This window comes from Zootoca vivipara, chromosome Z1 (assembly GCF_965207765.1).
Source record: "Zootoca vivipara chromosome Z1, rZooViv2.hap1.1, whole genome shotgun sequence".
NCBI lineage: Eukaryota > Metazoa > Chordata > Lepidosauria > Squamata > Lacertidae > Zootoca > Zootoca vivipara.
Window position 1 is genome coordinate 6,518,817 of NC_142583.1, and position 21,582 is coordinate 6,540,398.

General features: G+C 47.0%; 1 protein-coding gene across 2 annotated transcripts; it reads left to right on the forward strand.

The window, feature by feature from the left end:
- The first annotated feature begins 267 nt into the window (after nt 1-267).
- On the forward strand, nt 268-21,508 carry LOC118084213 (protein PML). 2 transcript variants are annotated; one of them, XM_060278991.2, is made up of 9 exons: nt 268-455; nt 2,785-3,254; nt 4,514-5,088; nt 6,139-6,176; nt 7,130-7,252; nt 8,726-9,014; nt 12,090-12,145; nt 13,834-13,951; nt 18,924-21,508. In XM_060278991.2, exons 1-9 carry the CDS (start codon nt 417-419, stop codon nt 19,661-19,663), a joined length of 2,448 nt encoding a protein of 815 aa, XP_060134974.2. In that variant the 5' UTR covers nt 268-416; the 3' UTR covers nt 19,664-21,508. The 2 variants fall into 2 exon arrangements, with proteins under 2 accessions (XP_060134974.2, XP_060134976.2); XM_060278993.2 differs by lacking the exons at nt 12,090-12,145; nt 13,834-13,951 and having other exon boundaries at nt 269-455.
- The last annotated feature ends 74 nt before the right edge of the window (nt 21,509-21,582 follow it).

Below are 21,582 nucleotides of genomic sequence, written 5' to 3' on the forward strand. Positions count from 1 at the left end.
AATCCTTGTGGTGAGTGATCTTTCTCTTGCAACAAAAACAAGAGAAATTATTAACACCAAATTGCAGCAAGATGAGAGAAAGCAGCTGTGCTGGTCAGGGCAGGAACCAGCAATGCCAACACCAGAAGCTAAGACACGATAAATAGAGCAGCTATTTTGGCAACTCCCCGCTAAATCAAGGAAATAAATACAAATACTTAACTAACTGACTAGTAGTGTTACAGATACTGTAGCTTGGTTCTGGTCCTTCCTCCCAAGAAATCCCGCCCCAACATAAATCTTGGCTACGCTCACGGGCACACCCAAAAGTCGTTTCTGTGAAAACGAAACTTAAAAAGCAGAAATCTCTGGGCAGCCCCCCCCTTCTCCATTAAGAGCTCATCTGGAAGAGGAAAGAGCTTCGTGGGAAGACAAGCATGGCTCAGGGGACCTCAGCATCCCTCTCCGAGAGCCAGGTAAGACCCTGGACTCGTCCTGGGAGGACTCGGCTAAGTTTCAATGAAACTATTGGGGGGGGGAGCATTTACAGCCAAGGCATCCTTCAGAAGCTCTTTCCAGATTTGCTCCACTTCCGTGCCACGACAACAAGCGATCAGTTTTTAGGGGGTTCTCAGCGCAGCGCACCCACCCTTCCTTTTCAAGCTTCTGCAGCCCAGAGGGAGCTATTGCTCCCTCTCTATTCCCTTGTCTTCTTTTGCATGGTGGGCAAAGGGAGCGGGGGGGGGGAGGAGGAAAAGCCCTGGTACGGGTTCTGCAAGTGATAAGCTCAACATAGGAACTTGTGCGTGTGTTAAAAGTAGAGGAGGGGAGGGTGAAAGTGAAGGAGGTGGGCAAAAAAAGATATACAGAATTAAGGATAGGGCAAGAGGGAGAATCTCGGTTCAGTAAGGAAACCCAGCCAGATGGGCAGGGTAAAAATAATAGGTTGTTGTTTTCAAATATATTTTTTTTCATTTTAAAACAGCATACAGAAATATGCCAAAAAAGAGCAAAAACAGAAAAAAGATAAAGGGGGGGGGAGAAAAAAAAGAAAAACATATAACATAATAATCTTGTTTACAAAGTTAAATAAGATTATTATGTTATATATTTTTCTTTTTTTTCTCTCCCCCCCCTTTATCTTTTTTCTGTTTTTGCTCTACAGAGTTCCTCGCATCCCCCTCATTGAGTTCGTTATTACCGGTATAACTATGTTGTTGTTGTTTACAGCTGAATCCACCAAGTTCAGGTTTTCTGGACAATATTCAAACCGAAAACAAAGCTATCCTCTAAAATGTTTGTCCAAATTTTGCAATGTTTACAGAAATGCATATTTTACCAGTGAAAATGAAATACAAGCATGAATTTGTGCTGGGAGGAATTGCTTGCAAAAATGTGTGCATTAGTCACTCAAGACTGCATCTCAAGATGTGTTTATTACTAAAGTGCTGGTGAATTTTCATGACAATTTAAAAAACAAAAACAAAACACAAATCCCTGCAAAATGTGGAGAACTGGATTTAAGATGGGAAAAATGAGAAACTGGGGGAAATGAAATACTCTGTCTTGCCCGGGAAAGGGATTTGCCCCCATCTAAAAGTGTTTTGGGAAAAGGCATTTTTCATGTCCGCTGTTGGAGGCAGTAAGACTTTGCATACCAGTCACAGGGGGCTGGGGGCTGGGAGGTGGGTTTCGAAAAGGCATCTGGTCTTCCACCCTGAGAAGAGGATGCTGGGCTAGATGAACCATGGGCCGGATCCAGATTCTTACGTTCTTGTATGTCCTTGCAAGAATACCTTCATCTAGGTTTGGTCCTTTTCTTAACTCGGCAAGAAACTGAAAGTTCTCAGGAAGTGAGTCATTATTAACTCATTCTGCCTTCCTGCAGTTAGGCAATGCTAAGTAAATAGTTTCCATTAAAATAAATGAATCATGCCCTGTCTCAACCCGAAAGTGTAAAAAGGAGAGCTCATGGGGCATATAAGGTGTTGGGACAACATCTTAACTTATGCCCAGCCATGTGCCTTAGTGCTCTGATACAACTGCTGGCTTGTGTAGCTTGTAACCCAATCTATGCTTGAGCCAATTGTGCATTTGGCAACCATGCAGCTGAGAGGCCAAGTGCAGGAAAGGCTTCCCTTCTCCAAAGTACGATAGTAGGTAGCCGTGTTCTCTGGCTCAAGAGGATGCAAATCCTTGGAACACCTGAGCGCTGAAGTTCCAAGATCTGGGACCAGAGCAGCAGCCCCCTCTGAGAAAGGCCAGGCCTGCGAGTGACTAAACCCCTGGGCCAGGAGATTCAGCTGCAAAGTGGGGCTTGTGGGGTCTCTGCTAGACAATGTAGATTCACCTTCGCTTTCCTAAATGTGCAGTTACAAAAAAAAATGTCATACGGAAATGTGTATGTTGAGAGAAATTTGCAGCAAAATGCTGATGATCCCCCCCAAAAAAATTTCCCCTATCCCTACTTGAAGCTTAATGGGCACCTTCCAAACTATTGACCCTTATCAGTGGCGGAGCTTCATGCTCCGGCACCGGGGGCGGTGCGCGCCTCCCAGAGGGGCAGGGCGCACATTCCAGGGCCATGGTGTGCCTCCTGGAGGGCCATAGCGCGCCTCCTGGAGGGGCACGGTGCATGTTCCGGGGTGGGGTGCGCCTCCTGGAGGACCGTGGCATGCGTTCCGGGGGCGGGGCGCGCGTTTTGGAGGTGGGTGCCCACGATGGCGCCCCTTGGAGCCCGCCGCTCGGGGCGGCCCGCCCCTATCTTCCTCTGCCCCTGACCCTTGTCATTGTTTTCCACAACAGGAGATGGGTGAATTACAGTTCCTCTTGTGTGAGAGTTGCCATGGGGAAGTCCGGAGCCCCAAACTCCTGCCATGCCTTCACAACCTGTGCACCCAGTGCCTCGAAGAAACCCAGCCCACTGGTCACTGTGCCATATGCAGAGCCCCGTATCCCCCTGAACTGCAGTGCAACATGTTCTTTGCAAACCTTCAGTCCCAGCTGAGCATCTACCAGAGGATTAGCCAAAGCCAAGGTTTGGCCTGCAGCTGCAGCTCTGAGAGAGAGGCGGTGTTCTGGTGTTCCGAATGTGACTGGCTCTTTTGCGACGGCGTGTGTTCCAAAAACCACGACAGAGTCAAGAAGAACAGCCCCCATGAAGTCAAAACACTGAAGAATCTCCAGGATGTGTCTAGCGCAGAGTTCCTTGCAGGGACCAGAAAGCAAAGTGCCATGAACTGCCCCAAAATAAACCACAATAATGATACTGCAAGGTAGGTGGTCCATCAGCACTTCGTTCTCAGTCTGAGATCTTATTTTGAGTGCCAGGGTTGAGCCCACTGTCCCATCCTCTGACTGCATGCTTATTATGGGTTTCCTACCATAGGGGTCTGGCTGGCCACTGTGAGAATAGGATGCTGGACTAGATGGGCCATTGGCCTGATCCGGTGGGCTGCCTCCAACAGAATCCAACTTCCTGGATTCAGATGGGTCTAATGATGAGGTTTCCTTTTTGACTGTTTAGTCTAATTTTATTTTATATACAAATACAGCAGCTCAGAAACAGGTCAATTCTGTGTCCAGGGCAGCTGTCTATCAGCTCCATCTGGTACGCAGGCTGAGACCCTACCTGCCCGCAGACTGTCTAGCCAGAGTGGTGCATGCTCTAGTTATCTCCCGCTTGGACTACTGCAATGCGCTCTACGTGGGGCTACCTTTGAAGGTGACTCGGAAACTACAACTAATCCAGAATGCGGCAGCTAGACTGGTGACTGGGAGCGGCCGCCGAGACCACATAACACCGGTCTTGATAGACCCACATTGGCTCCCAGTACGTTCCCTAAATGGCCTCGGTCCAGTATACCTGAAGGAGCGTCTCCACCTCCATCGTTCTGCCCGGACACTGAGGTCCAGCCCCGAGGGCCTTCTGGCGGTTCCCTCGTTGCGAGAAGCCAAGTTGCAGGGAACTAGGCAGAGGGCCTTCTCGGTGGTGGCGCCTGCCCTGTGGAACGCCCTCCCAACAGATGTCAAAAAGGAAAACAACTACCAGACTTTTAGAAGACATCTGAAGGCAGCCCTGTTCAGGGAGGCTTTTAATGTTTAATAGATTGTTGTGCTTTATTCTTCTGTTGGAAGCCGCCCAGAGTGGCTGGGGAGACCCGGCCAGATGGGCGGGGTATAAATAATAAATTTATTATTATTATTATTATTATTATTATTATTATTATTATTATCAGGTTACATGTATTTATTTATGGCTCCCAGAGCAGATTACATACAATCAAAGCAAACCAGTCCCGCAGGTCTATGTGAGTGTCTGGATTCAGTAAACATTCTTTCCCTCTCTGCATGTTTTATGATCAACTCAGTGCATCAATATTGGCAATTGTGACAACTTATCTTTTTAAAAAGAACTAATTTTTGGTGTTACTAAAATTTAGTAAAAAATAATCATAATGGGGAAAAAACAATTAGTAATAATAACTATGAGCAGCAGTCCCAATAAGCAAAGCCAATGGCATTTGATTTACAGGTTCTATTGCAATGAGTGTAGGCGACCCATGTGTGTGGTTTGCGTTACGCTGGACAGCAAACACCAGAGTCAGCACTGCGAAATGCCGGACGAAATCCGGCGCAGGCAAAACGAGCTGCAGAACATGCAAAGCGAGCTCAAGAAAAGCAACCACAACGAAGTCTACCACAGCCTCCAGGAGCTGGTGGGAAGCATGGAGAAGGCGAGGAACGAGACGAGGGAGCTGATCCAGCAACAGATTGGCGAGATGGTGAAGGTGCTGCAAGAAAAGGAGGCCAAGTTCCTAGAAGAAGTGGAGGCCCAGCACCAGCAACAAGTCAAGGATGTAGAGAGGAGGCTCAAGGACGTGGAAGGCCTGGTCAAGAGGGTGGCATCCAGCGAGCAGCTGGTGGAGAAGATGCAGCTCTACGCCTCTGACCAGGTGGTCTTGGAGATGCACCCCCACATCAAAAAGTCGCTGGAGGAGCTGAGAGATAACCAGCCGCCAGTTGTCAATTTCCAGATCCAAGCAAGGGACTTTGCAGAGGTCAAGACCCAGCTCCAGGCTCTGTATGAAAGAGTGACAAAGGCCAGAGGTGAGAGTCTTGAAGAGGAATGACTGGCTGGTGTGGCTGGGTAGGAGAGGAAGTGAGCCCAGTAGCAGACCTCCCGCTCTGTGTGTGGAAAGGCCTAGGCCTTAGGCCCGAGGGGGGCACCAGGGCAGGACTTCTACACTGTTTCTTTGCCAGAGCAAAGAAACAATCAGAGCCCCCTTGTTGGTGTTTCTTCTTACACACCGGTCAGTCAGAAGCTCTCAACATACTGACTATCAGGTGTATCTGAAGAAGTGTGCACGCACACGAAAGCTCATACCTATGACAAACTTGGTTGGTCTCTAAGGTGCTACTGGAAGGGTTTTTTGTTTTTATTTTGACTGCGTCAGACCAACACGGCTACCTACCTGTAACATACTGACTGTTATAGCTCATGTGCAGAGAGATTTCAGCTTTCAGAGTATCTAGATAGAATACTTTCTGCAGCTGGTCTCCAGATAGGCAGAACAAAAAGAATTGTGCAGCTGCTGCCCACTTTTTTTGTGACAGATTTGCACAGATTGTAAGAGGTCATACTTTTTGTATGTGGCCATCACTGTGACAAACTTTTGAGTAAAGGAGAGTTGTTTAGCTGGTAGGCTTCAGGCCAGAAGTCGCACTGCAGTTATTTTGGAACTGGGCAGAGCTGCATCAAAAGTCGCTTCTGAGCATGCTCCACCCAGTTCCAAAATGGCCGCCGCGCCAGAATAAACCGGGGAAAAACAAAAAAATCTGTTTTTTCAGCTGGGAACAGCTGGAAAAACGGGGGTTTCCCGGGGAATACGGGAGACTTGGCAGCTATGGATGATAGACAGGCAAAAGTTAAAACGGTCTTTTCATTAAAACTTTGTGGTGCAAGGCTGGTCAGTTTTATAGTAAAGTTTCAAAGCGAATACATTCCTTAAAGTTTTGTGCACTGAATAGGAAGATGGAAAACTAACACAGATGTGCCAGTAATGGCTGCAGAATTAAAATACCGAGTGATTCTGTCTCTGAATAGGAACAGACCAATTTGCTCCATTTTCTAATTAACAATGCCTCACTCTTTTTTAGAAGCTGTCCCAGGTGGACTGGATACTGCCCCCAAAAAGGTGAGAGCTGATTTGGCATACATTGGGACTGGGGAAGAAGTGCTTCTCCAGATGCTACTGGACTCCAGTTCCCATCAGTCCCAGCAGGCATGGCCAATGGCCAAGGATGATGGGAGTTGTGGCCCTAGAAATTCTGGGGGGCTGCAGGTTCCCCCATCTCTTGTGTTCATCATGAACTGAACTCTCCACATTGACAAACTGCAGCTGCGTATGTAAGGCATCTTTTCAGAGATGCCACTCAGGAGAGAGAAGTGAGAGTTTAAGGGAGAAGCTGACAGTTTAACCATGGGATAGGGATGACCTGAATGGGGTTAGCTAGGCAGGGCAACTTGCTTTCGAATCCTTGAGCGGAAGTGAAATCCTAGCAGGGGCTGAGTGGCTTGGAAAATAGGGTCATAGAATTAGAATTCTAGAGTTGGAAGAGCCCCGGATGGTCATCTAGTCAAAGGCAGCTCACAGAAAAAATAGAAACAGCTAAAATCATTGGGGAGGGAGACATCCTTAAAAACCTTTAAGTGTGTGTGTGTGTGTGTGTGTGTGTGTGTGTGTTAAGATATACAGATCTTTGCAATAAAAACATCCCAACACCAGTCCATTCCTTAAAAACAGGCAGTTCCCAAAAGCCTGTTGGAACAAGAAAGTCTTCGCCTGCCATCAGAAGGACCAAATTGGGCTGCTTAAAATCCTCTGTAAACAGTGTGTGTCTTGAACTAAGTTTTTGCGCCTCACTGTGGAAACCTTCACAGAGTGTTCAGAACACAATTAGATACACACGTTGGAACTGACTCCTCACATTTTGAACCTCTGGGGAGGGAATGAGTGGCGCCTTCACCTTGCTACTGTTTTGTTATAAACCCTACCACAAATAATTAACTCCAGAGTATTCATGTGATAATAGGGGGAGTTTTCTCTATTAACACACTGAAAAATTTGTTTTCATTACCCATCCTCAGGGAGGGTCTGAAAAACAGCCTTCCCGCTGCCGCCTTAATGAGGTGGCCAGAATGACGGACGCCAGCGACTCAGATGGCACCAGCACCAGCACCAGCACCAGCAACGCAAGCAGCAGTAATCGGGTAAGTCAGAAAGCACAATTCCCCTCCCTCTGTTCCCTCTCACCCTCCTGCATTCTCTGGTTGTGACGAATGTGGGAAGGGGGATTCCTTCTAGGGGTGTGTATGGGTGGGTGGGTGGGTGGGTGTGTGTGTGAGAGAGAGAGATTGGAAGAGAAAAAATGTGGGGTGATGCACTGGCGGAGAAACGGGTGCAGGGGGAGCGCACCGCCCCCAGCGGCATGATCCTGGTCAGGAGGGTGCTATTGTGGCTGCCCCCCCCATGCTAGGTGCCACACCCCCAGGACATGTGCCAGCCAAGCCCCTGCCTGCTCTTCCCCCGCCCCGCCCCGCCAGAGCCACTGGGGTGGGCCATACGTCTGCAATTTTCTGTACATATTCATAATATTGCAGTTGGAAGCAGTTTCCGGGTGTAAATTGCAAAAATGCCAGACGCATGGCAACCCATCAGGCAAACCACTCTCCGCCCCGCCCCGCCCCCCAAGAAAAGCTCAATAACTTTTGTGTCTGGATTTTGTGGCAACCCGATGTGATGTGAAGGAATCAGAGGGCTCATCCATACTTTTCCTGGATTCATATCTTAACCATATTCTGTACTGATTTATTATCCCAGGCAGGTCCAATACCTGATTTTGTTAAAATCTGTTAAGATTTTTATTGAAGTTTTGTTGTGATGCAATAAGATATAGAAAACATATGTAAATAAAGAAACAGAAACAGCTACCCAAAGTAAAAATAGAGTACGGAGTCCTCTCATAAAAGTAGTTTTCTCACCCTGAGAAAATGGCACTTCCCAGTCTCCCATCCAGGGTCCTCCATCAACCATTTCCCACCCCATGAGCATGCAATCCCTGGACCCTAATAAAGACCCCAGATGTAGGACTCAAAAGAATTAAGAAGAGAAAATGAAGAAAGCGGGGAGGGGAGAAGGAAGCAGAAAGAAGAAAGGAAAGGGGGGGAGAAAAGAAAAATAAACAACAAATAAAAATAAAACAGACTTCTGATTTTCCAATAAGATATGCACTCCATGATAGCATCCATCTTCTCCACTTTCTGTTAAACAATATTTCTTTTCAATTCAAATGTCTCAAAATCATTCATTTCTTTCCCCCACAAAAATGCAAAGAGCCCAAAGTATTATTATTAGTAGGAGTAAATGCAAACATGTTCAAAGATTAAAACCTTTCAGCTGAAAGAACAAGGAGGTACTTGGTTCACTTTTTATTAGGGGACAGGCCCCCATAACATTTCTGACAAGGAATGCCTTTAGAGTGACATTTTTAATGAGAAATATTTGTGGGCCTAAGTTGAATTCTTCAGAAGAGCAAATTATTTTTAGATGGAATGCCTAACTTTTAACGATTATTTTAACTACATAATATGTTTCGGGGGTTTTGTGTGGTTTTTTGTATCTCACTTTGTAACTGGTAATTAATTAATGGCCGTATCATCCTATTCCGTGCTCTTGTCTCCTAGGGCCACCTCCCGAAGTCGCCAGCAAAGAGGAAATGTGGCCGCCTGGAAAGGGCTGTCCAGACCCACCTGGAAAGGGCTGTCCAGACCCCTACAAAAGTGGTGAAAATGGAACATGATTACGATGGTGCCGGATCCAGCCAGCTGCCTAGCAACAGGCGGCTGGAAGAAACACGGACCAATTCTCAATCTCCAGGATGCGCCCATCCCACAGGGAGCAGGGACAGGGCAGGAGAAGGCATGGGCAGCTCAAAGTGGTCCCCCAGGTCTGATCCACAGCTGTCTGAGCCAGGTACAGACAGAAGCTGCAGTTTTACTCAAGGATTCTTTTGAAATGTTAAGACCAAGTCACACATTTTTGTTATCCTTTTTTGGGGGGGGGGGGATACTAATGGCTTCTCATCATGAGAAGTGAGTTTCTCATTGTGAAATCGACAGCCTAAAGAAGGCTGAATTGTTTAATCCAGGTATTTTTATTTATCTATGGCATTCCTATCCCACCTTTTTCGCCAAGGAGCTCCCCACCTCCCCATTCTTAGTTAGGCTGAGGAGCAGGGACTGGCCAAAGGTTACCCGGTGAGCTTCACTGCTGAGTGGGGACTTGAACCCTGGTCTCTCCCCGGTCATCGTCTGACCAACCACTATACCACGCTAGCTCTCAAATAGTAACATCAGTAACGTCATCAGCAGAATTTGAACCCGTGGGGCGAGATCCCAGTGGATTTCTAATCCATTGCCTGAACCGCTTGGCCACCAAGTGCGAGGAACCTGGTGTGCTGCAGATGTCGTTGAACTACATCTCCCGCCCGCATCCCTGACCATTGGCCACTCTGGCAGAGGCTGGGGGGGAGTTGAAATCTAACAGCCTCCGAAGGGGTGCGGTCTCCCCACCCCTGGTTTAATCAATCAGGTCATGTAGTAGATTGAAACCTTCTCTATTGATTAAAAAGCACCCACAATCAATCAGGTTTTCAATAATATATATATATATATATATATATATATATATATATATATATATATATACAGGTACTTACACAAATCTTGGAAGAAGCATTACCTGGTTGAAAGAAAGGCAGGAATGCCTCTTTTAAACTGGAGAGAGAAGTGTGCCTCGTCCAAAAATAATAATGTGTTTGTGTGTATATTGTAACTAAACATTAGGAAACATTTTTCTTTCTTTTTTAAATATTTTTAATTAAAGATTTCTTGAATTACAAAGGTGTGTGCAGTGTCACTCATATTTTAACATGTGTCATTTTTGCAAATCAGTTTCATTTGTTAAGACACTAAGAAGAAAGAGGGAAAACGAGGTAGATAGGGGGTGGGAGGGTGGATGGGGGTGAGAGTAGGTGACAATGTTTCTGTTTTGCTTAATATATGTAAGGGGACCCAGCTGGCGCTGTGGGTTAAACCACTGAGCCTAGGGCTTGCTGATCAGAAGGTCAGCGGTTCGAATCCCTGTGACGGGGTGAGCTCCTGTTGCTTGGTCCCAGCTCCTGCCAACCTAGCAGTTCGAAAGCACGTCAAAATGCAAGTAGATAAATAGGAACCGCTACAGCGGGAAGGTAAAACGGCGTTTCCGTGTGCTGCTCTGGTTCGCCAGAAGTGGCTTTGTCATGCTGGCCACATGACCTGGAAGCTATACTCCGGCTCCCTCGGCCAATAATGTGAGATGAGCGCGCAACCCCAGAGTCGGTCACGACTGGACCTAATGGTCAGGGTCATGTAAGGCTTGATGTCAGCTTTGCTTGTGTTGGTATTCCTTTATTCGCTTGTGTTCTTTTGATGGTGAGAGAGATTTGGGTTGGCCAAGGGTGTAGTTGTTCATTTGTGATTGGCTATGATGGTCTTTGTTTTCATGTGTGAGTGGGGTGGGTGAGTATTTTGGGCTTAGGTTAGCCATACTGATTTGTATGCTGGCGGTAAATTTTTGTCATTATCTTGTTGGGCTGCATGTGTGATAAAGGGGAACCATATCGGGGTGAAGGCATCCTCTTCTATTTGTCCCCGTGCCAGTTTCAGCTTGTGGGATAGTTTTTCTAGTAAGGCTGTTTCCCATACTACTTGGTACCATTGGTCCATGCCTACTTCTGACAGGTCTCTCCAATGCCTGGTTATGACATTCCTGGTTGCTGAAAGTAGGTGGGTTATGAGATATTTGTGGTCTAAATGAGCATTATTATCTTGAAAGATGTTTAGCAGGGCCAATTCTGGGGTAATTTCTATTACTTGTCAGGTTATTTTACATATTTCTCGTATGGTTGTTGCCCAGAATAATTGGATTTTAGGGCATTCACACCACATGTGAAGGTATGTACCTGCGGAAGTGCATCCTCTCCAGCATTTTGGTGAGGTTCCTGGGAGTATTAGTGCTAGCTTTCTTGGTGTTAGGTGCTACCTGTGAGTTTTAGGGTGAGTTCTTTTCTTTTCATTGATATAGATTTAAAAGGGGGTTTAGACCACATTCTGTTCCATTGGGTAGGGTTGATTTCATATCCTATGTCATCCTCCCATTGTCTTTTTATTGTGTCTAGGGGGCATAGCTGCCATGGAGACTATGGCATGGAGAAAGTGAATAGAGAAAAGTCTCCCCCCCCCCTCATAACACTAGAATTCGTGGACATCTGATGAAGCGGAATGCTGAAAGATTCAGGGCAGATAAAAGAAGTCCTCCTTCAAACTATGGCACTTGCTCCCACCGGAGGCAGGGATGGCCACCATAGCTGCCAAGTCTCCCGTATTCCCCGGGAAACCCCCTTTTTCCAGCTGTCCCCAGCCAAAAAAACGGATTTTTTTTCCCCCCGGTTTATTCTGGCATGGCGGCCATTTTGGACTGGGTGGAGCATGCTCAGAAGCGACTTTTGATGCTGCTCTGCCCAGTTCCAAAATGGCTGCAGCATGACTTCTGGTGCGGCAGCCATTTTGGGACTGGGCACAGCAGTATCAAAAGTCGCTTCTGAGCATGCTCCGCCCAGTTCCAAATTGGCCGCCGCGCTACTTCCGGTATGCTACTTCCGGTCCGGTCCCTTATTTTTCAGAGAGGAACTTGGCAGGTATGCTAGGGGGTTGGTGGGATTTTGGAGTAGTATTTTGTATATTGCAGATACCATTCCTTTGCCGTGTCCTTTTGTCATTAGGATGAGGTTTTCGAAAGCCGTCAGGGGTCTAGTTGTTGCTGATTTTACTGTTGGGTTATTTAGAAAGGCATGTAATTGATGTGTTGCTAACCAGGGCATTGAAATGTCTTCTAGTTTGTCCCGTATTTCTATTAGGAAGTGCTTTCTGACACTAAGAGCCACTTGGCAGTGAGAAGGGCCAGCACAGAAGGCTAGCCTTCATTGGATGTCCGGCTTTTCTCTTGCAGATGATGCTCCTGTGAGCATTTCCTCGGGAGACGAAATCACCGACGACGAATCTGTGGTGAGTGCAGAGACCCAAGTGCTGCCACGCTGTCGCATGGTGCCCTCCTCACTGCCCCCTGGACAATGCAGTCCCTTGTGAAGGCTGCGGTTTCACAGCATGTTGGTGGCCCTTTTCAACTATACATAATAACAAAGCAATCCTTTTCTTGCACCAGATTGTGACATAGGCGCAGCAAAGCAGACCTTCGATGTTCATAGAATTGCAGAATTGGAAAGGGACCCCAAGGGTCATCTAGTCCAACCCCCTGCAATGCAGGAATCTCAACTAAAGCATCCAAGACTGATGGCCATCCAACCTCTGCCTATACACCTCCAATGAAGCAGTGTCCACCATCTCCTGAGGGAAATTGTTCCACTGTCAAACAGCTCTCACTGTCAGAAAGTTCTTCCTGATGTTTATCCGGAATCTCCCTTCTTGTAACTTGAAGCCATGGCTTTGAGTCAGTGCCCGATTTATGTATAAGCTAAACAAGCTATAGCTTAGGGCCCCACTCTCTTGCCCCCCCCAAATATACTTCTTCTTAATTGTATTTCACTATTAATATACTTCTTAATTGTACTTCAGTTCAACATTTACTTTTATAAAATATGTATTTTGTTATGTGCAAATGGCTTTAGATACCTATTAGGTCCATAAATTACCATATAGCATATAAAATAAAAAAATTCCTTCCAGCAGCACCTTAGAGACCAACTAGATTTGTCATTGGTGTGAGCTTTCGTGTGCATGCACACTTTTTCAGATACACTGAAGCAATCCAGGTCTCTCCGTGGTTTTAAGCTTGGTAATAAGTTGCAGTTCAGCAACTTTCCAGTCTATTTCTGAAATTCTTTTGTAATAAGACAGTATTTTGAGATATTGTATAGAATGTCCTGAGAGATTGAAGTGTTCTCCTACTGGTTTCTCTGTCTTGCGATTCCTGATGTCAGATTTATGTCCATTTATCCTTTGGTGTAGGGTTTGGCCTAAGCTTAAAACCACGGAGAGACCTGGATTGAATAAAGACACTGGATTCTTATCTCATTATACATGATAAAGCTGGAAGGAATTCTCACCCCTTGCTTTTTCCTGTACACCATTTGCAGTCGTTAACGATCATCAACAGCTATCAGTCTGTCAATCACCCACTCCCTCCACACTTCTGAGTAATACCTCCCCCCCACACATACATCTGACTATATATAAGCGTCTGGGGACGTCTGCTTCAGTGTATCTGAAGAAGTGTGCATGCACACGAAAGCTCATACCTATGACAATCTTAGTTTGTCTCTAAGGTGCTGTTGGAAGGAATTTTTTAATTTTGTTTCGACTACGTCAGACCAACACGGCTACCTGCGTGTAACATATAGCATATATTCAACACAAAAAACAGCAACAATTTGTTCTTGATAAAGGACAGCTGGACATACATATAAAGGGCCCCATTACCTTCAGTAGCTTAGGGCCTCATCAAACCTAAAGCTGGCCCTGCTTGGGGGTATCTTCTCGAGAGTTTTTTGATTCTGCAAATAAAATCTTGTTAGTCTTTTAAGTTGTCGCAATGCTCTTTTTTTCTGGGTTGTGAAACCCTCCACTCCCCAAGGCAGCAGTGCGATGGTTGCGGCTGGGGGAGGGAGGTGAGTCAGTGGCCCGTAACCTCTGAAGTGTCGTCATCCCCCCCCCCCGCTTGTCTGTCTTCTCGCCAGGAATCTAGCTTGCTACAGGACATCAGGAACAGATCACAGAGTAGCCAGGAAGAACGCCTGAGGCAGGAGTTTCAGCCGGGGCAAGGGACCATGGTGTTTTTCGACCTGAAGCTTCTACGTAAGGGGCTGAGAGCCACTTTTGAAATCAGATACTGCAAAATTATCGCTTGCGAAGAAGGGATGGGGGAGAAATTCAGTTCAGTTTGCATTTGGAGGCATATCTACTTGATTTGCACTTTCCAAAACAATGCATAAACCAAAACCCAGCCATCTTGCAAAGTCTGCGCTTCTGCACAGTCTGAATTTTGCTGTGCAGTTATCCAGCCAAGTCACGTGGACAAAATTGCATATCCTAGGGTAAAGTGTGCATAAAAACACACACACATATTGCTAAAAAGGATATACAGTGGTACCTCGACTTACAAATTTAATCCGTTCCGAACGGACCTTCGTAAATTGAAAAAAATTGTAAGTAGAAGCCTATGGGGGGATTAAAAAATCGTAAGTAGAAGCAACCCCTATTAAAAATTCGTAAGTTGAAAAAATCCTATTCGGCCACATCCAAAATAGCGGACGGAGCTCCGTTCGTAACTTGAAACATTTGTACGTCGAGTCATTCGTAAGTCGAGGTACCACTGTACAAGAATGTCTTCTATTAGGGAAAACTGGTTTGCAGAAATGTGCGGATTGGGCAAAACTCTGCACACAAATGTGTAGACAAGGAGAGGTTTGAACTAAAATGTTAGTGGCTTTTCGTGAGGAGTTTATCTTTTTTAAAAAGAACCACAAACTGATGTGGAATTGTGGAGAACCAAACCTAAGACTGGAAAAAGAGAAACCGAGAGAAACCAAAATTGGTATATGTTCCCATCCCTACTTGGGAGTGAAGGGAGAAGGTGGCGTATCAGAGGGGCATCTGGAAAGGGGCTGCTCACCTTCCTTCCAGCAGGGAAGAGACTACCAACTTTTTCTTCTTCCAGCATACATTCCAATGAGAGCACAAGCATTGTGGCACATCAGATCCGCCTTCTGTTTTCCAGTGGTGCCTAGCCAAGGGCTACAGGGGAAATCCACAAGTACATGATGATGTCACAAAGAGCCCCTTTCCCCAGCTTAATGGAAAGGGATAGCCTGGCCACCTTGTGGTTAGATTACTGTGATGTTCTTTATGTGGGACTGCCCTTGAAGATAGTTTGGGGAGTGCAGCTAGTGCTAAAGTCTTTTTGTAAAGCCCTCTGAGGTTTCTTCCAATCAAGCAGTGTGTAAATTTTACAAAATAGATAGAATCTGGCAGCTAAACTGCTGAGTGCTACGTCTTGCTAGGAGCACATTGCCATACCTGCCAAGTCCCTGCCTGAGAAATAAGGGACTGGACCGGAAGTAGTAGACCGGAAGTAGCGCTGCCGCCATTTTGGAACTGGGCGGAGCATGCTCAGAAGCGACTTTTGATGCTGCTCTGCCCTGTTCCAAAATGGCCGCCGCACCAGAAGTCGCGCTGCAGCCATTTTGGAACTGGGCAGAGCAGCATCAAAAGTCGCTTCTGAGCATGCTCTGCCCAGTTCCAAAATGGCCGTCGCGCCAGAATAAACTGGGGGGGGGAATCCGTTTTTTTGGCTGGGAACAGCTGGAAAAACGGGGGTTTCCCGGGGAATACAGGAGACTTGGCAGCTATGCACATTGCACCAATCCTGAGTGAATTGTGCTGGCTGCCAATTGGCTACTGAACCAAATTCAGGGTGCTGATGATGACTTGTAAAGCCCCAAATAGCTGGGACCTAGATATTTTATCTTGTTAAGTCCCTTTGGAACTTTTATTTAAATTTAAAGCAACTTACAGAGGAAGGAAGGAAGGAATGTATGTTTGATGGAGCGTCCACCCCCCCCCCAATATCCAGTGGTGGAGGAGCCCTCTCCGGCACATGGGGCGGGATGCCGAGGGGCGGGGCAAACCGCCTGCCAGCGCGTGCGCAACATCCACAGGGACTGCACATGCATGGCAGCCCGTACGGATGCCATGCGAGCGGTGCCCATACTGCCTGCACACACGCCCTTTGGCCGCTCTACAGCTGGGGGGAGGCAGCAGGCCATCTTATCACACACACCCTGGGGTGGCACCCAGGATGGACCACCCCCTGCCCCCCCTCATACGCTCCTGCCCATATAAATCTGCTTATGTGTTAAGATCAGCAGCTGACTGCCTTGTAGTCAAAGGACATCTGTTATGAGGCAACCAGGGCCCACTGTGTGGCACCAAACCACCCCCAGTTATGAAGCACCCTTTCCCGTGAACTGCGAGTATCGCTGACTTGGTTGAGTTTTAGGCACCACCTGAAGATCCAAGGCTGTATCCAACATTCTTCGTGAGCACAGGAGTCCTTGTGCTCTAGCAGATCCCAGGATTTAAAGGCTGAACGACAAAGGAATCCAACGCAACTATTGGGCCCGCAGAAGCTTGCCCGTGCAACAGCGGGCTCTTGTTGCGCATTTTGTCGCACAACACTTAGTTAATGTTCTTGTGTATTCCAGCTGTGCGACAACGTTCCACCAAGGCAACAAGTACGCCACTAAATGACTTTAACTCAGCACTACATTATACACCCTCCATGAACTACAGTTCCCAGGATTCTTTGGGGGAAGCCATGACTGTTAAAGAGATATAAGGGCGCTTTAAATGCATGGTGGTGACCTGAGCTTACCTATGGTCTTTCTACCTACAAGGTGTGCTGATGGTCACTAGCTCAGGTGGTTTCTAAGGGGGGGGGAGGAGCAAGGGTATTGCAAGGCACTTAAAAGATGCAGGAGCACAGGTTCATGACGCAAATTTGCATCTGCTGATTGGCCTCTGAGCAAACTGGATAACCACAGTGAATGTTTGTGAGGAAGCGGCAGGAGATCAGGTGCTCAGCCCCCCCCCCTGCCCCCCACATTGCCTTCTGAAAAATACCCTCAGTCTAGCAATGGCATATGGCTACCTAGAGAAATTGGAGTTATTGATTGAAGCTTATGCAAAAAATTGTAGAACTCTGGCCACAAAAGTAAAATTGTGTTGGACTAATAGTTCGAATGATTCAAATTTTTCAAATAGTCTCTTGTGGATAGATTTATTTCTTGAGGTTTATATGCCAGGTGAATAGTCTTAAAGTCAACTTGTACGCTAAGCTACCAGTACACGTTGACTTTAAGACTATTTGCTGAAGAAGAATTTTCGAAACAGGGCCTTTGTCCTGGGCGTACTAACTTCACCTGGCATATAAACTTCAAGAAATAAATTTTTCCATAATAGACTATTTGAAAAATTTGAACCATTCGAACTGTTAGTCCAACACAATTTTACTTTTGTGGCCAGAGTTCTTGCCTTCTACATTTATTTTATTTTATTGCATATGGCTACCTAGAGCATGGGACCCAGGTGGCGCTGTGGTTAAACCACTGAGCCTAGGGCTTGCTGATCAGAAGGTCGGCGGTTCGAATCCCTGTGACGGGGTGAGCTCCCGTTGCTTGGTCCCAGCTCCTGCCAACCTAGCGGTTCGAAAGCACGTAAAATGCAAGTAGATAAATAGGAACCGCTACAGTGGGAAGGTAAACGGCGTTTCCATGTGCTGCTCTGGTTTGCCAGAAGTGGCTTTGTCATGCTGGCCACATTACCTGGAAACTATACGCCGGTTCCCTCGGCCAATAATGCGAGATGAGTGCGCAACCCCAGAGTCGGTCATGACTGGACCTAATGGTCAGGGGTCCCTTTACCTTTTACCTTTTACAGTGGTACCTCTACTTACGAATTTAATGCGTTCCAAACACACATTTGTAAGTAGAAAAACATTGTAAGTCGAATCCCATAGGAATGCATTGGGAGAAAAAATTCGTAAGTAGAAAAAATCCTATCTAAAAATTCGTAAGTAGAAAAAATCCTATCTAAACCACATCCAAGATGGCGGACGGAGCTCCATTCGTAAGTAGAAACATTCGTAAGTAGAGGTACCACTGTACCTAGAACATAAAAGCCTGCTGAATCAGGCCAGTGGCCCATCCAGTCCAGCATCCTGTTCTCACAGTGGCCAACTAGATGTCTGTGGGAAACCTGCAAGCTGGATTGGAGGGCAAGAGCAACTCTCCTCTCCTGCTCTTCCCAGCAATTGGGATTCAGAAACATCACTGCTTCCAACGGTTAGAGACACAGCAGAGGCGTCCTGGCTAGTAGCCATTGCCAGCCCTCTCCTCCTCCATGCATTTGTCCAGTTCTCTTTAAAGGCCACAGAAATGGGTGGCCATCATACCTGCCAAGTTCCGGCCTGAGAAATAAGGGACTGGACCAGAAGTAGCAGACCGGAAGTAGTGCTGCCGCCATTTTGGAACTGGGCGGAGCATGCTCAGAAGCGACTTTTGATGCTGCTCTGCCCTGTTCCAAAATGGCCGCCACACCAGAAGTCGCGCTGCAGCCATTTTGGAACTGGGCAAAGCAGCATCAAAAGTCGCTTCTGAGCATGCTCCGCCCAGTTCCAAAATGGCCGCCGCGCCAGAATAAACCGGGGGGAAACAAAAAAATCCGTTTTTCCGGCTGGGGGCAGCTGGAAATACGGGTTTCCCGGGGAAAATGGGAGACTTGGCAGCTATGGTGGCCATCCCTGCCTCCGGTGGGAGCAAGTGCCATAGTTTGAAGGAGGACTTCTTTTATCTGCCCTGAACCTTTCAGCATTCTGCTTCATCAGATGTCCACGAATTCTAGTGCTATGAGAGAGGGGGAAAGACTTTTCTCTACTGTATTCACTTTCTCCCTGCCATAGTTGGAGGCGGTTTGCCACTGAACCCCCAACTCGGCCACGAAGCTTTCTGGAAGACTTTGGTGGGTCAGTCACTGCCTCTCAGCCTAACCTACCTCACAGGGTTGTTGTGTGGGATTAAATGAGACGGGGGAGAACCATGAAGAAAAAAAAGTGAGGTATAAATGCAATAAATAAAAAATAAATAAACCAGCCACCCATTTGGCCTGGCTTCTTCCCTGAAATAACCTGGTGGCTCTTGAGTAATATTTATTTATTTGTGGTGCACTCTGTTGTTAATATGGACTAACCTCCTCTCACTGCTCTTTTCAGCGGGTGACATCCTGCACCTAGTTGCCCTAGCAGAAGAAACAAACTGCTGCTCTGTCCTGATCCAGCCACTGGTGCCTTCCTCTGGCGGAGACGCAAGAAGCAAATTATCCGAGACAGGGCTGGAGAACTTCCTCGACTATGTCTGCTCCCTCTCCCTGCCCATTTTGGTGGGGTACAACATCTGGTCCGTGGACCATCTCCCAGCCCTGGTTGACGCCCTGCAGGCTCTCAACAAGGAGGACCTATTTGAAGCCTCCATCTTTGGTTTCATCGATGCCTTGCCCCTCATTAAGGAGAAGACCCCAGAGTTGAACAGCCACACGCTGAAAAGCCTGGACAGCGCATATCTCTGGGGCCAGCTGAATGACACGTGGGCCTATGACTGTGCCAGGACCCTGAAAGATTTGTGTACTGTCTTGGAGGTTAACCCTGTGATGGAGAAAAGGCCAATCATTGCCTACTCCAACTTACGGTCCTACGCCTCCCTGCGGCCCCTCCTGTGGCAGAAGCTCCTCTCCGAGCCCTCCGCAAAGACCTTGGCGCTGCACGGTGTCTGCCTCTCCATGCTCCAGCACGTCTACCAAGAGGACCCAGAAAGGGGGCTGAGCAAGTTGTGCAGGTTCCTGAATCGCAGCCGAAAGGACACGGAGGACAAAATCCAAAAGCTGAGCAAGATTCGCTTCTACTTCCAAAAACTGCAGTCGGCAGCTTGGCATCTGCCGCCGGCAGCAACCTCATAGAATCTTTAGAGTTGGAAGGGACCCAACAGTCATCTAGTCCAACCCTCTGCAGTGCAGGAATCGCACCTGAAGAATCCCTGACCATCCGACCTCTGCTTAAAAACCTCCCAGGAAAGAGAGTCCACCACCTCTCACGGGAGTCTGTTCCACTGCTGAACAGCTCTTACTGTTTTTTTGCGAATGTTTAGTCCAGGCATCCCCAAACGGCGGCCCTCCAGATGTTTTGGCCTACAACTCCCATGATCCCTAACTAACAGGACCAGTGGTTGGGGAAGATGGGAATTGTAGTCCAAAACATCTGGAGGACCGAAGTTTGGGGATGCCTGGTTTAGTCGGAATCTCCTTTCTTGTAACTTGAAGCCATTGCCTCGAGTCCGACCCTCCAGAGCAGGAGATTCTACAATTCTATGCTTCTACCATGTTAATGAAATAAGTACTAATTGATGCAATCAGGGAACCATAATAGAAATACTGTACTCAAACTGGCCCAAGCATAAAGAGAAGGGAGGACAATTAACTCAGTCGACCTGTAACATCGTTCCATGCAGCTGTATGAGTTGATAAGGGTCAGCCATTATCACCAAGCTCTGGGGTTGACTTATCTCAGCATTGGAGTTTCATTTGCAAGTCCAGCTGAGTCCAGCTGAAACCTTTTGAGTAGAGCTATAATTGTCCTCCAGGACAGGGCCACCCAGATGTTGCTGGACTAAAACTCCCACCATCCCTGGCCACTGGCTACTCTGGGCAGGGTTCATGGGAGTTGAGAGTCCAACAACCTCAGGTCCCCAAACTTTTCCACCCCATCCTAGAAAATGGCCCACAGGGCAACCCTATACATCAGGCATGTCCAACAGGTTGATCGTGATCTACCGGTAGATCACTGGATGTCTGTGGTAGATCACCGGTAGATCAGTGGCTCCCCCCCAAAGAAGCTAAAAAAACTTTGGCTCCCCTAAAAAAACCTCAACACCTTTGCCCTGCACCCCTAAAATGACCTGAGCCACCAAAACCAGGGCTTTCCTTCCTAAAAAAAAAAGCTCAATATCGCTTCCTTCCTAACTAAAGAAGCTCAACAACTTTTACATGAACTCCAAAAAACAGGGCTTTCCTTCCTAAAAAAAGCTCAACAACTTTGACCTGAACCCTACAAAAGGGGGTAGATCACTGCCAGTTGTTAACTCTGTGAGTAGATCACAGTCTCTTGGGAGTTGGCCACCCCTGCTATACATCTACTCGGAAGTAAGCTCACTGGGTTTAATGGGACTTACTCTCAGGTAAGTGTGTGCAGGATTGGAGCCTAAATGTTGTCTCTCAGCATCTGAAGAGCTCAACCAGATCATTTGCCCATTGCTTTGCGATTCCTGATACCCTGCCTGGCAGGCAGTAATAGCTGTGGGCTGTCAATGAGAGAATTTCAGGAAGGGCTGCTTTTCTTTGCCTTGCCGCACCCTGATGGGGCAAGTTGCACCTGCTAAAATCCCCTGAAAATGGAGGGGCTCTACTGCACTGCAGGGGGTTGGACTAGCTGACCCTTTGGGTGCCCTTTCAACCCTACACCTTGGTAATTCTACGATGCAACAGATCACCCTAATGCAGATATAGCAGCCAACCCAGTTTAATATCACAGCTGCAGAGTATGTCAGTTCAAAAGCAGTTTCAGAACAGTTTCAATTTCAGAAGCCTTTTAAATGTGTTGGGGGGGGGTGAGCTATTTGTTTCTTATTGTTCTTATTTTTACTCTGCATTCTGTGTTTTTTATATTGTATTTTTATGTCGTGAACCGCCCTGAGATCTGCAAATGAAGGGCGATAATTTAAATTTAATAAACAAAAAATAATAACTTCAGGGACTGGTTGACTTCCGTTTTCTGTCTGCTACAAGCTTTCCCCCAACAAGCACTGAGTTGCACCTGAGACTAA

Excerpts from the sequence above, each read along its gene's own strand:
- LOC118084213 (XM_060278991.2), top strand. The coding sequence starts at position 417 with ATGGCTCAGGGGACCTCAGCATCCCTCTCCGAGAGCCAG. Across the intron at positions 3,255-4,513 it reads CACAATAATGATACTGCAAG|GTTCTATTGCAATGAGTGTA; the intron begins GTAGGTGGTCCA and ends TTTGATTTACAG. Across the intron at positions 5,089-6,138 it reads AAGAGTGACAAAGGCCAGAG|AAGCTGTCCCAGGTGGACTG; the intron begins GTGAGAGTCTTG and ends ACTCTTTTTTAG.